The sequence below is a fragment of the Coenobita brevimanus genome, chromosome 110, assembly GCF_032717465.1.
Source record: "Coenobita brevimanus isolate Jiangsu-jjx chromosome 110, ASM3271746v2, whole genome shotgun sequence".
In the NCBI taxonomy this organism is placed as follows: Eukaryota; Metazoa; Arthropoda; class Malacostraca; order Decapoda; family Coenobitidae; genus Coenobita; species Coenobita brevimanus.
Window position 1 is genome coordinate 5,263,408 of NC_137063.1, and position 13,733 is coordinate 5,277,140.

The 13,733-nt window shown below is 42.5% G+C and overlaps 1 protein-coding gene across 1 annotated transcript in view; it reads left to right on the forward strand.

The window, feature by feature from the left end:
* The window catches only part of LOC145417418 (uncharacterized), a 287,807-nt gene that overhangs the window by 150,980 nt on the left and 123,094 nt on the right, over positions 1-13,733 (forward strand). The window contains exon 7 of the mRNA XM_080286100.1: positions 4,892-5,464. Within this exon, the coding sequence (XP_080142226.1) occupies positions 4,892-5,464 (573 nt within the window). The remainder of the gene's footprint in view (positions 1-4,891; positions 5,465-13,733) is intronic.

The following is a 13,733-nucleotide window of genomic DNA, read 5'->3' on the forward strand; positions in this document are numbered from 1 at the left end:
TAGATATGGTAACACTGGCAGAGGGGCCGCGGGAAAGGGACAGAGGGTGGCGTGAGTTTACCGCGCTACAATTGGAAGTTGCGGGAATTTCAATTTTTTTTTTTTCTGTATATTCAAGGATATTTTAGTTGAACTTATTAATGCTAAGAAAATCCGCGAGAGGGCAAAACCGTAGACAAAAAATCCGCAAAAAATGCGGGATTACTGTATATATATATATCCACTCCAAATTGACTTAAGACCAACAAACACAGAACTGCTGTGGGAAATCCGTCTGTCTTTGCTTTATGTTTCCACTTCTGCCAATTGAATTTTTAGGGCAAGAAGTTACTGGCAACTCCTCTGGTGTTGGCGGGAGGTGGTGAAACTCTCAGCACATCAGTGTTTGCCCGGAAGCGAGAGTGGGAGTATGTGCTCCCGTCGTTCTGAGCTTGCACCTCCCTCTTTTTTCGAATGCATTACTGTTTGCCCTGTTATTTTCCTAGAGTCGAGTTGTCATGCCTGGAAGGTATGCTCAAGGGATGAGATGGTCTGTATCATTGCATGGAGGCAGGATAATGTCCCTATCAACTCGATTTGTGAACGTACTGGACGTGCAGAGTCGACTGTCATGAAGATTCTTGCTGCAGTGCATGGCCTGCTACCTGATGTAGTACCAGAGCACAAACATGGCATTGGAAAGAAGAGAATGACTTCCAGAGGTACAGATACACTTCTGAAGAGGGAAGTATTCAGGAATCCTCGACTGACAGCAGCAGAATTGAAGAGGATGCATCCCCAGCTGTTACAAGACGTCTCAATTCGAACTATCCAACACCACTTGCAGAAGGAGCTGGGTTTGCCAAGCTGCACCGCAGCCAAGAAACCGCTTCTCACTGACCGCATGAAGAAGTAGCATATTCGGTTTGCTAAGAAGTATGCACACTGGACATCGGATGAATGGAGAAAAGTTATATTTTCCGATGAAAGCACATTTCAAGTGTTCCAGGTGCGTTCTGCCAAGGTTTGGCGCCCTGCCTCCCGTAGTCAATATGACCCTGCTTTCACAGTGCCGACTGTTAAGCACCTCACAATCAGTAATGATATGGGGGTGTTTCTCAGGTGAAATGGGAAGGGGAACCCTCTACTTTCTTCCTAAGAACTTGATGAATGGTGGCCAGTACATTCAAGTTCTGAAAGATCACTTGTTAAAATTTTTTGCTATTCGTGGTTGCGACTTTTTCATGCACGATTCAGCTCCACGTCACAAGTCAAGAAAGGTGACAAAATGGCTTCAGGATAATTGGATTGAGGTCCTCGACTGGCCTGGCAACAGTCCGGATCTAAATCCGATAGAAAACTGCTGGGCAAAGATGAAGAAAATCTTGGCAGAGAAGACAACCCCCAATCTGGACAACCTTAAGACTGAACTGACAAATGTTTGGTGCAAAGAAATGTCCTTAGATTACTTTAGAGATCTAAGTGATTCCATGCCAAAATGCATCCAACTGGTCCTGAAAAACAAGGGAAATATGATTTCATATTAATTAATGGCATTTCATGAACAAAAATTGGAATATACTGTACTATAATTTCTGTGTTTTTTAATACCTTGTGGGGGGAGGTCCTAAGTCAGTCCAGCTCTCCTTCCTTTCCTTGGGTGGATGTGATGGTAATGGTTTCAAGAATTCCTGGATTTTGGTCTGCTGTGGCTCATACAGATCCCTTTGAATCTTCTCTGTTTTTGTTCTCATCTCTCTCAGGTGGAGGTTGAAGTTTTGCAGATCCTCGTAGTTGGAATTGAGGATGTAGTCAAGCAGAGCTACTAAACAATCTGAGGCATGAGAGGCTCTTTTTTTCGGATTTGCCACCTCTGTCACGTCTTCCTCAGGTGGAGACTCCTCTGCTGTCATGGCCACGATCTCGTCTTCTGTATGGGTGTGGAAGCCGGGGTCACCAGCATTGAGACCCAGCCACTCCTGGATCTCCTCTATCTCCACCTCAGCCTCTCTTGCTCGGTGGAAGGCTTGCCTGCACTCCTCTGCTGTGAACCTGTCAAAGGTGGCAGCCTCGTCCCCCACCCGCTGAGTCACGTCTCTCTGCCCAAACATGGCATTCCACCCATGCATGATGGTCCTGTTGGCTATGGCATCCCATGCTTTCTGGATTTTAATGACTGTATCATGCATGTTGTATTTTTTCCATGCCTCCACACTCCTCCTTCCCCCCATATCCTCCTTTCCTGCCTCCGGCCCCTTCTTCACCGCCAGGATGTCATCCAGCATTAGCCTCCTGTAATGCCTCTTGAAGGTGTTTATGATACCCTGATCCGTGGGCTGTAGGATGGAAGTGGTGTTGGCAGGGAGGAACATGGTACGAATCTGCCCGTCATGCATTACCAGGATCTCCTCTGAGGGGTGGGCTGGGACCTGATCAAGGAGAAGGAGAGCCTTCACCTGCCCCGGTCGCACATTATGCTCACTCATCTGGTAGTTCTTCACTGACTCGACAAACTTTGTGAAGAACCAAGACCTGGTTATGGTGCCAGTAAACCAGGCCTTGGTGTTGCTGTCGTAGTCAGCGGGTAGATTGTCCATAGTTGGCCGCATCGCACGTGGTCTCTCTGCGGCCCCTGCCACCATAGGCCGCAGTCTGTGGGTTGTGTCTGCGTTCACACACAGCAACACTGACACTCAAGACTCACTTTGCTTGCAGCCTGGAATACTGGACTGGCTTCTTGCTGCATGTGTGCTGTTTGGCAGTGCTTTCAAAACAGCCCCATCTTGTCAGCATTATATGAGTAAATCTGCCAGTCCTGAAGGCCTGTTTCACTCTTTATTGCCTTAATTTTGTCGATGAACGGCTGCACGCGCGCGACATCAACAGTGCATTGCTCACCCACTATATTTTTATACACGATATCGTGCCACTTTGATAAGTTAGAAATCCAACCATCACGTGCCATGAAATCTTCTATTTTTAGTTTTTCTGCAAACCTTAAAGCAGCATTCCTTCTCTCAGATCCACACACTGGCATACCCTGGGCTCTCTGCCACTGGTACCACTTAAACACAGCCTCCACGTTTTTTATATATAGGCTTCTTTAGAGGCCGCCTTTCCAGAAATGAAGATTTTTTTTTTTAGAGGAACTAGCACTCGCATCTGGCACCACCTTCAATTTCTTAATTTCTTCCTTATGCTTGCTGATTTCATACACTTGGGTTTTCTTGACCCCATACTCGGTCATGAGCGATCCCACAGGCATACCACACTCTGTTTTCTTGATTATTTCCAATTTTTAGGCCAGAGAAAACCTTACCCTTTCTTGTTTCTCATGTACTTCAGGCATGGCGAATGATTGATTTGGTTATTTTTACAAGAAAATGCACAAAAAAGCTTGTAATGACAAGGTAATCATGCACACTTGGGGAGAAGATGCAAACGGTACGGCGGTTGCTGGTACACTGAGGCTGGATGAGCGGCCTGGGACAAAGCGGCTTGTTTCCGTTAGAGACACCCCATGCATTGTGATTGACCGGAAAAGGTCTGGTAAACTGTGAATACTTAACGGAAAAAAATAGTTCCACTTTTTCAAGCTTCTGCTAAATCCCGCTCTTGTTAAATCAAGCTTCTGCTGTATACATATGTTATTAATGTTTTTTTGCATTGTTTTCTTATTGTTTTTCATTAATTTGCATATTCCTGTGTATGTTTTGATGTCAGATTATGCCAGAATGTTTAGAAAACACTACCAAAATAAGCAGAGGTACTGTACAAATAGGTTGGGTATAAGTGGGGTATTGGTATAGTAGGGGGATATTGTTCATTATCTGGACATTGGCATTACCTGGACATGCCTTTGGCTCTTATTATGTCGCATAATTGAGGGGTTACTGTACATATCTTGGGTCCTCTGGAATGGAAGATCCCAACAAAGCATATTTCTGTAATGCACTTCTTTGTGTAAAGAATAGTTCTGATCTATTCTTTTGATGCAAAGGCATAAGAAACCCATGTGTGACTGAAAGTGTGACTGTAGGGCACCCCCTAATTTCTCTTTTCTAACCTTGCTTGCCTGTTGCCCATATGCTAAGGTGAAGGTTGTCTTATGGAAGTTACTAATATCCAAAAGTCTATGCAACCAATCCATATTATCACAAATTGGACTTAGTTACAAAAAAAGAGTGATTTTTGTCTTTTCCTGTTTAGTTGCTGCAGTGTGAAGAGCTAATGTATGTTTAAAAATTATATTTAAAAAAATGACTGTTTGCCTGTACCACTGATGGTTGGATGAGATTCAGTGATAGTAGGTGCAACTACCTCTCAACCTTTTTTCACATTTTCTGACAGTGTTTGCTCGTGGTGTGTTCGCACCATTCATCAGGGAGGGTCTCATTTCCAAGTCATGGGTAATGAGCACCAATAAAGAAAAGCACAGGAAACTTAATATTTATTGGTCTTTTGAGGTATATTGCAGCTAGAGCCACGTCATCTGTTGAGGTACAGTCGGTAACAAAAGTCATGTCAGCCTTCCTGCTTTTCAGTCTTTGGCCAGAAAAAGACATTCTTATGAGTCAGAATAGCTTCATGAGACTGATTTTCAAATCCACAGAGAGAGAGCAGGAGAGGTAACTTGACTTTTGTTGCTGATAGTATATTGTAGTTTATGAGTCTATATTGTTATGTCTTAGCACCTGTGATTTTTCCAACAAAGATTAGTGTGAATGGGTTCTGCCACAGCAGCTTATGTATGGTAGAGAAAGTTTTCCGTACAATATTTCCACAAATGTGCTTATAAACACTGTAAATGTTTATTTTGTTTCCAAGGATCAGTTGTGATTGCTGGCATACAAGTGTAGAGTACTTTGCTTCTTTCCTTATTGTAATTATCTGCACTTTAATATATTTTCAGTGTACAGCAGTCCAGCTAAACCAAGAAAGAAGCCCCATCCCTTACACAACCTTGCATCGTGTGTGGAGCTGTTCTCATTTTTGTTTGAAAAAGTTTTGCGTATGGTGTCCAGCCAGCGCCAGCATGCAGCCATCAGATTGTGTGAAGCTGCTATGTTCATGATACAAAACATCCAGCAGGCCAAAGCAAACTTTATCACTGAACTTATCATAAACATGGTGAAGCCCCTGACCCAAGTCCTTGAAGTCAATCCTGTAGCCAAGTTCAACTCTACAGTGGAGAAGAAAATTATCACTATGTTCTCTCATTTCCTGAGCTTGGTTCAGGAACAATATGGGAAAAAATACACAGGAGACCAATTAACTAGACTCCTTCCAATGCTCAAAGTTGCTATGACTTCTACCAATGAAGGTCTTCAGTCAGAGGCCATCAAGTTTTGGCGGAACTGTTTTTCCTCCACCACGTTTGACCTGCCTCCAGCCTTCCTTGAAATACTGAAGTTGCATCGCCTCCCACCAGCCAGTCTGGTGGACTTAGATGAGGATTACTCTGGCCCCAAGGATAATGTCCAAGGTGAGATACAGTGTATTAGTTAACATGCTAGCTAGTAGTGAACAGGATCTTTAAGCACACTGTTTCAGAGATTCGTGAATGTCTGAATGGTGTGGTTTGAAAGTAAATGTGGCAAAGAGTAAAGAGATGGTTGTTGAAAGAGCTGGTGATTCTCATTGTGATGTATTGGTGTGTTTGGAAAAGAAGTAGAAGAGAGTAGAGATGTTTATCCACATCCATCATCTAAACCTTTGTTGCTCCATGAGAAGTGTAAGAGCCCAGGGCTAGGCAAGTTGGTCCTGACATATAAGATGAGAGTGACCAGCCTCACTCATCCCTGAGTGGCATTACGTGAGCAATAAACCCCGAGCGCCGCTTATAAACCTACACAGGCTCAATCCAATTGGAGTGCCATAATAATTGAGAATGACAATGTACTGGTGAAATGCTGAAGCATGGGGGAGAGATAGTAGTAGAAGGATGTAGAAGATGTGCAGATTGGTCCGGGAGGAAGGTAGAGTCCCGGAGGATTGGAAGTCAGGTATAATTATTTCCCTGTACATTACAAAGGAAAAGGGGAAAAAAATGTGTGTGGTAATCATAGGAGCATTTGTCTTCTTAGTGTAATAGGAAAAGTATATGGTAGGGTACTTATTGACAGAGTTAGGGAAATAACAGAGGAATTAGTTGGAGAAGAACAGGGAGGTTTTAGGAAGGGAAGAGATTGTGTAGATCAGATATTCATACTTAGATCTTTAGTGGAAAAGTTTCTAGAGAAGGGAAAGAAGTTGTATGCGGTCTTCATGGATTTGGAAAAAGCATATGACTGAATGAGTAGACAAGGATTGTGGAAAACATTAAAATGTATGGAATAAATGGGAAGTTTTTGAATGCCGTGGAGTATGTATGAGGGTGCTAAGGCTGCAGTGCATGTGGACAGTGAACTGAATGAATTTTTCTATTTGAGGGTTGGATTGAAACAAGGATGTGTCATGTCTCCATGGTTGTTCAGTCTGTATATGGATGGGGTTATAAAAGAGATACAAGATAGGGCATTGGTTGTTGGAGCAGTCCTAGTGAGAGAGGGCAGTGTTTGGAAACTACGTGTACTGTTGTTTGCAGATGTTTGTTGTTAATTGAAGACGAAGGGAGGCTGCAAGGCTTGGTGGATGAGTTTGGGAGAGTGTGTAAGAAACGGAATCTAAAGATGAATATAGGGAAGAGTAAAGTTATGGTCTTCGAGAGAAGTGAAGTCAGTGAATGTACAGTGAGGCTGGATGAGGAGGAAATGGAAAATGTGAATCCGTTTAAGTATTTCAGTAGTGTGATGAGTAAGGGTGGAAGTTTAGAGGGTGAAGTGCTTGAAAGGGTGCAACAGGAAAGAAAGGTTGCTGGTTCCTTGAAAACAGTGGTAAGAAACAGGGAAGTGAGCATGGAAATGAAAAAGCAACTACATGAGAGTTTTGTGATACCAACTTTGGTGTATAGAAGTGAAGCTTGGACCTTGTTCGAGGGACAGAAGTCAAGAGTGAGAGCAGTGGAAATGAGTTATTTGGGAGGAGCATGTGGGGTCACATGGAGAGAGACTGATAAATGAGGAAGTGAAGGAACGTTGTGGTGTGGATTTGGATGTGATAGGAAGCATGAGGAGAAACACACTGGGGAGAGTTGGACATGTGGAGAGGATGGAGAGCAAGAGACTGACAAGGAGAGTATATGTGAGTGAGGTGATGGGGGGGGAGGGAGGGGGAGGCCAAGGATGAGATTGAGGGATGGAGTGGAGAGGTATACTCGTATGAGAGAGGGGGTTTGTGAGCTGGGAGCAGGGCAATGAAATGGTGGGGGACAGGGCAACATGGAGGCAATTTGTTTGTGGCCACCCTTTACAGGGTTAAGGCATCTGGCAATAGATAGATAGATAATGTACTGGTGAATGATGAGAGACAGAATTGGAGAAGAGTTTAAGTACCTCGGTGAAATAATAGGTTTTTTTTTTTTTTTTTTTTTTTTTTTTTTTTTTAAATGTTCAGTGATAGTGTAAAATTGAGTGGCACAAGAAAGAAAGGTTGTTCATAGTGTGGAGGCCTTGATTGGCAGCGGAAGTCTGATAATAAAGGCTGCAAGAGGATTGCATTCCACAGTACAGTAATGTATTGGTAGAAAAAGTTATGGAATGAGTGCAGAAAGTCAGGAGTAAGAGCAGTGTAAATAGGACTGTAGGGTACATTTGTGGAGTGCAAGGAGTTTATAGGATAAGGAACACAGTGATTCTCCAAAATGTCAAGGTAAATTGTTGATAATATGATCAAAGAGAGTATTCAGATGGTATGGTTGTATGTAGGGAATGGATGTAAATTTCATGGTTAACAGGGTACCAGTATATGCAATTGAAGGTGGGAGGAGGTATGGTAGGCTAAGAAGGTGGTAGTGTGTGTGAAAAAGTAAGGTGTGGAAGTTGACGAGGCTAGGGAATTTACAAGGCATAGAGTTCATTTGGTGAAGTATGTATGAGGCAGTTGAAGACAGAGCCTGGCACCCACTTTTACCTGGCAAGTTAATGTGCAGCACATCTCCACTTGAAAGTGTGGGGTATGTTCAAATGAACAAGCTTGATAATGTTTATACTTTAGCTAAAGGAGAAGTATGTTATCATGGTTATTTTGAAGAGGCTGCTGGTGTGAAGGGGTATCAAGCAGAGCAAACCTAATGTCTGACTTGGCTCATATCTCTGATTGGGGTAAAAATGACCTTGTTGTTTTTAATGCATCAAAAACTGAATTCTTTCATCTGTCAACCTGACAAAATCTCCCACAGGAGTACCCTCTAATTTTTAACAATATCCAGCGCAGTCCTGCATCATCTTTAAACATACTTAGGGTTTCGTTCTCTTGGGATTCTTGGAAAGAACATATTACCTCCCTTGTAAAATCTGTTTCCAAGAGATAAGTGTGCTGAGCCGACACCATACCTTCTTTACCCCTGCACAGTTGTTGACTTTATACACGGGTTTTATGTGCCCCTGTGTAGAGTACAACTCTCGTGTGGGGTGGCTCCGCACACACAGCTCTTCTCAATAGGGTGGAGTCAGAGACCTTTCATCTCATTAACTTTCCTTCTCTTACTGGCTCCCTTCAACCTCTGTCTTTTTGCCACACCGTTGCATCTTTATCTCTTTTCTTTCTCTACGTCAGTGGTCACTGCTGCTTTGAACACTGTTTGCATCCCTCCACCACAACAGCAGGCACGTAGCACCCATCTAGCAACAAAGTCTCATTCCTTTTCTGTCCAGCTCTCTATTGTAAGAGTTAACCACTACTCCAAGTCCTTCAGTTATGCAACAGGTCAGCTCTGGAACTGTCTCCCTCTGTCTGTTTTTCGTACTGCCTATGATCTCCAGTCTTTCAAACATAGTGTGTCCAGGCATCTCAAAATGGATGGATATTGAATGTGGCTCCCTGTTATCTTGTTTTTGTTTTTTCTTGGAGCAATTTGCAGACCCCTGGCCTTTGGTTCCTTCTTCCTTAAAAAAAAAATATCCACTCACTACACTGATTGGCATACCATATACAGAGTGGTTCATATATTATGCTCCTCTTCCACTTTGCTGGTTTGTGTTACAGGGGTGGATTAGTTAGTGATATCAGTGTCTCACCACATCTTTTATTCATTTTCTGCTCTCAGTGCCAACCCTTGCCACACCAGGTGACCAAGTTGTCGCCGCAACACAAGATATTGCTAGGTTAGTTCGTAGTGAAGTGCTGTTTGCATCTAATGTTTATATAGCCTGAACTGACTCATGGACCATGGTACTGTTACTGTAATTTTTTTGCATAAAATTCTTGTATTTTGACCACTTCATTTTTCTTCTCTGTTACTTCTCCATGTGAGTTTCAGAGAAAGAAAACATTTGGTTTCTTCCTGTGCCAGGCCTCTGCTTGGTTGCCTTCAGGCATCCTCCATTCCTTCAGTTTCTTGACTTCTGTTCATGTTAACTTTTTGAATATCTTCATTCTTCTTCTTCTTCTTGTTCTTCTTCTTCTTCTTCTTGTTCTTCTTCTTCTTCTTCTTCTTCTTCTTTTCTTCTTCTTCTTCTCCTCCTCCTCCTCCTCCTCCTCCTCCTCCTCTTCTTCTTCTTCTTCTTTTTTTTTTTTTTTATAGCTCAGCTGCTTCAATAGAATCTCTTCTTGTCCTTAAAATTATATTCCTTCTCCTCTTTAGAATTTCCATTGTACTCGTCGAGAGCTTGCTGCTGTCGTCTTGTGGTTTCCTGCCTCCTATTTCTAGAGCTGCTTCGTTTACTATTCTCATGTAGTTTTTGTTCATTTGATCTTTGATGGTATTTACATCATCCATCAACTGTGAGTATTTATTTTGAATTAACATGCTAAATTCTGCTGCCTTCTCCCTCACTGCTACAAGGTTGGGGAGCTTCCTTCAGATTAGCTTCCTCCATTCTTGAAACCTAGCACAGTCTGGCTTCTTGTCCTTCTGTGTTTGCTTCCTACATTTACTCTGCTCAGTGCGGTTACATTTTCCACTGTACTGGCATGTGATTTATCAGTGAGGATGAAATCTGGTTTATTTTTTGTTTCTTCATTTGGTCCCCATAAGTTTGCATCCCACTTTATTTATTTTGAAAGAACGTGTTCATCGCCTAGACTGTTCGTTTCAGTATATTCCACAAGCATGTCACCTCTTGCATTCTGAATACCCATTCCAAAATAGCTTGCTTCAGTCTCAGGTACTCTTTTCTTGCCAACCTTTGCACTAAAGTCTCCCATCACAAAGATATACTGGATTTTGTGCTTATTCATTGCTTCCTCTACATACTCATAGAATTTTTCTACTCCCTCATCAGTATAAGCTGATATTGCATAGATTTTGATAAGCTTCATCTTGTATCTCTTGTTCAGTAATATTATTAAGCCTGCAACTCTCATTTATATTAAAGAATTTTTCAGTGTTTGCCATTAAGTATTTGTCAACCACCCACACCCTGTTATTCTTTTTATGTTTGCCTCTGTAGCACAGGTATATGAAAATCGGACAGTTCTGTGAATACCTCATGTGGTTGTCTGATCTCACTAAGACATTTTATATCCTAATTTATGTCTCATTTCTTCAAGAAGATATCTAAATTACCTTCACTAGCAATATTTTGGATGCGTAAATTCCAAGATTCAGCTTCCAAAAGTACCTTTCCCAGAGATTCTTAGCACCCCTTGCTTTGCAGAAGTTTGACCCTCCATTGCTGCTGGGTATTAGGGCCATGGCTTAGTAGAAATAGTCACAGTGATTTAGAAAGTAGGTTTAAGCCAATACCTCACAGTGGTGGCTCAGGCAGTTGCTTCGAGGGGAACTTAATTCATCTGATCCCCAACAGTGAATCTGCGTAGTATGGTTGCACCTGACTTGTGTAGCTCCAGTGGACATTGGAATGCATAAGCTTCTTTGTTACAGCATTGAAGAAACACTTCAAATTCAGTATCACTACATGCACATCTAGCATACTTTCTTTGACCCTGGTGTCATTAGGCTTTCTTATTCCACAACTTTAATGAAAGAAAATATGGTATTTCTGATCCTGGCTAATCTCTACTTTCTACACACATTTCTTAACGACTCCACTTCCTGTGGGGCAACGTTTGACCTATCGTTTTTATACCTGAAGCCTTTGGCCAGAGTCGGACACGTTTAAAAAAAAAAAAAGACTCTCGCTCTTACTAGGTACTGAGGGCACTAAAACTTCACGTAAACCTCTTGCAACCACTCAGACCATTGTTCCATATCAATGCATTCATTGCACCATCCGACTTCCATCCCTCTGCTTCTCCGCTTTCTACTTCTTTTGTACATTTAACTTTTCTCTGTCAGCCCCTAAGTGCATCAGCTTTGCAAATTTGAATCTCTTCAACTGCCATCACTCCACTCGATGAGTCTCTCTCTCTCTCTCTCTCTCTCTCTCATGCTCGCATGCATACGCGAGTAACACACACACACACACACACACACACACACACACACACACACACAACACAGACAGCCACAACGGACGGACGTGTCTCTCAACAGCTCCCAGGCCCAGGCTGCATACCTTAAGTAGTTTCCAGGAATTATGTTTATCCTGTCTCCTATGGTTTTGTTTTAAGTTTAAAATATTGTAAGTTAATATAGACTACCAAAAATGTAAAGATTTATTGGGAAGATTATACATGAATGTTTTGTAGTATTTTCGGTAACAGCTGTTTTTGCTACAGTAACCAACATTCAACATGGCCGAAAATGTAAACACTGAGGGACTCGAATTTCCAGGATTTGATAGAAATACAAATATCATGGATCTGGTTAAAACATTGATAATGAGGATTAGTGAACTTGAAAAGAAAGTGGAGAATTTAGTGATAAAGGACATGTCTGAGAATACGGAAATTACTATGCAGAGTCTGATCCAGTCCAATGAGACGGCGAATGAAGAAATTAGAAATTTGAGGCATGAAAATGTTGAATTGAGGAGGAAACTAGAAGAGAGTACTAATAAAACAGAGAAGGTGAGTAGTGTATTAGAAGAACATAAGGCAAAGTGGGCACACGTAGAATAATAGAAAGAAGTGGTCAGCTTAAGAGAAATCATCCAGGTAGAAAGGGAAATGAGCAAGAAAAAGATGGAAGAAAATGTAGTGAAAATCTATCTATCTATCTATAGACCTAGGCTGCTTCCCCCAAGGAAAGGGAGGTAGCCGAGACAGGACGACACACTCCCCATTTACTCATCCATTCAAACACATTCATTCGCATCTTAGCCCCAAAGGGGAGAACGGACAGATCCTCACCGCACCACACTGCACAAGGGTCAACTGTGCAATGCAATCAGTGACATCCGCAGCAGGGCCCGACAGCAGAACTGGTTTACCCCTGCCACATCATGACAGACCCATCCCCTTACCCGCACCTGACATGACTAGCTGATCAGACCAAATGCGGGAGAATATCCCCTCAGGGCTGCGTCATCACTTATTCATTCACAATTTCTCTCCATTTATTTCTGTCACGCACAGCCACTCTTCCTTGCTCAACAGACATCCCTCTTGCATCCAGCGCTCTCTTCACACTGTCCATCCATCCTATTCGTGGTCTTCCTCTCAGCCTTACATCTCTCACATCAGATCTAGTTATCTTTTTCACCAATTGCTCATTATCCATTCTCTCCATATGCCCAAACCATCGCAACACCCTCTGCTCAACTCTACCAGCCATCTCCCGAACAACTCCAGTTCTCCTTCGCACTTCATCATTTAGCACCCGATCCATACGCGTCACTCCACACATACTGCTCAGACACCTCATCTCCATTACATTCAAACTTTTCCTCTCTGCTGCACCCATATTCCATGTTTCAGCCCCATATAACGCAGTCGGTACCACAACACCCTCATACAGCCTTCTCTTTACATCCATTCTAAGCGAACGACATTTAAACGCTTTTTTCATTCCTCCCAGCACCTTTCCTACTTCATTTATTCTAAACTTCACTTCTGCATCTATTCTTCCATCCACAGCAACATGTGACCCTAGATATTTAAAACAATCTACCTCCTCAAGCAACTCACCATTCAAAACTATATTCATCCCCCTACCATCTATCAACCTCGTACACTTCATCACATTACTCTTATTCTCATTTACTTTCAATTTCCTCCTTTCACACACCCTTCCAAACTCCTCTACCAACTGTCTCAATCTCTCCTCTGAATCAGTCACCAGTGCAGTATCATTTGCAAACAGCAGCTGCTTCAGATTCCACTCTCCACCATCAACATTCACCAGACTCAGACCTCCACCTAAAACTCTTGCATTCACCTCCCTTACAACACCATCCATGTAAATATTAAACAACCAAGGCGACATCACACATCCCTGTCGCAGCCCCACTCTCACGGGAAACCAATCACTCACAGCATTTCCCACTCTTACACACGCTCTACTATTTACATAAAAACTTTTCACCCCTTTTAGTAACCTACCATCAAGTCCATACAATCTTAAAACAGTCCACAAAGCCTCCCTATCAATTCTATCATACGCTTTCTCTAAATCCATAAATGCCCAAAACACATCCATGCCTTTCGCTAAATACTTTTCACACGCTTGTCTCACAGCAAACACCTGATCCACGCATCCCCTCCCTCTCCTAAAGCCACACTGCTCATCACCAATCACTCCCTCTGTACCCTTGCTAACTCTCTTAATTAACACTCTACCATACACCTTACCTACAACACTCAACAGACTT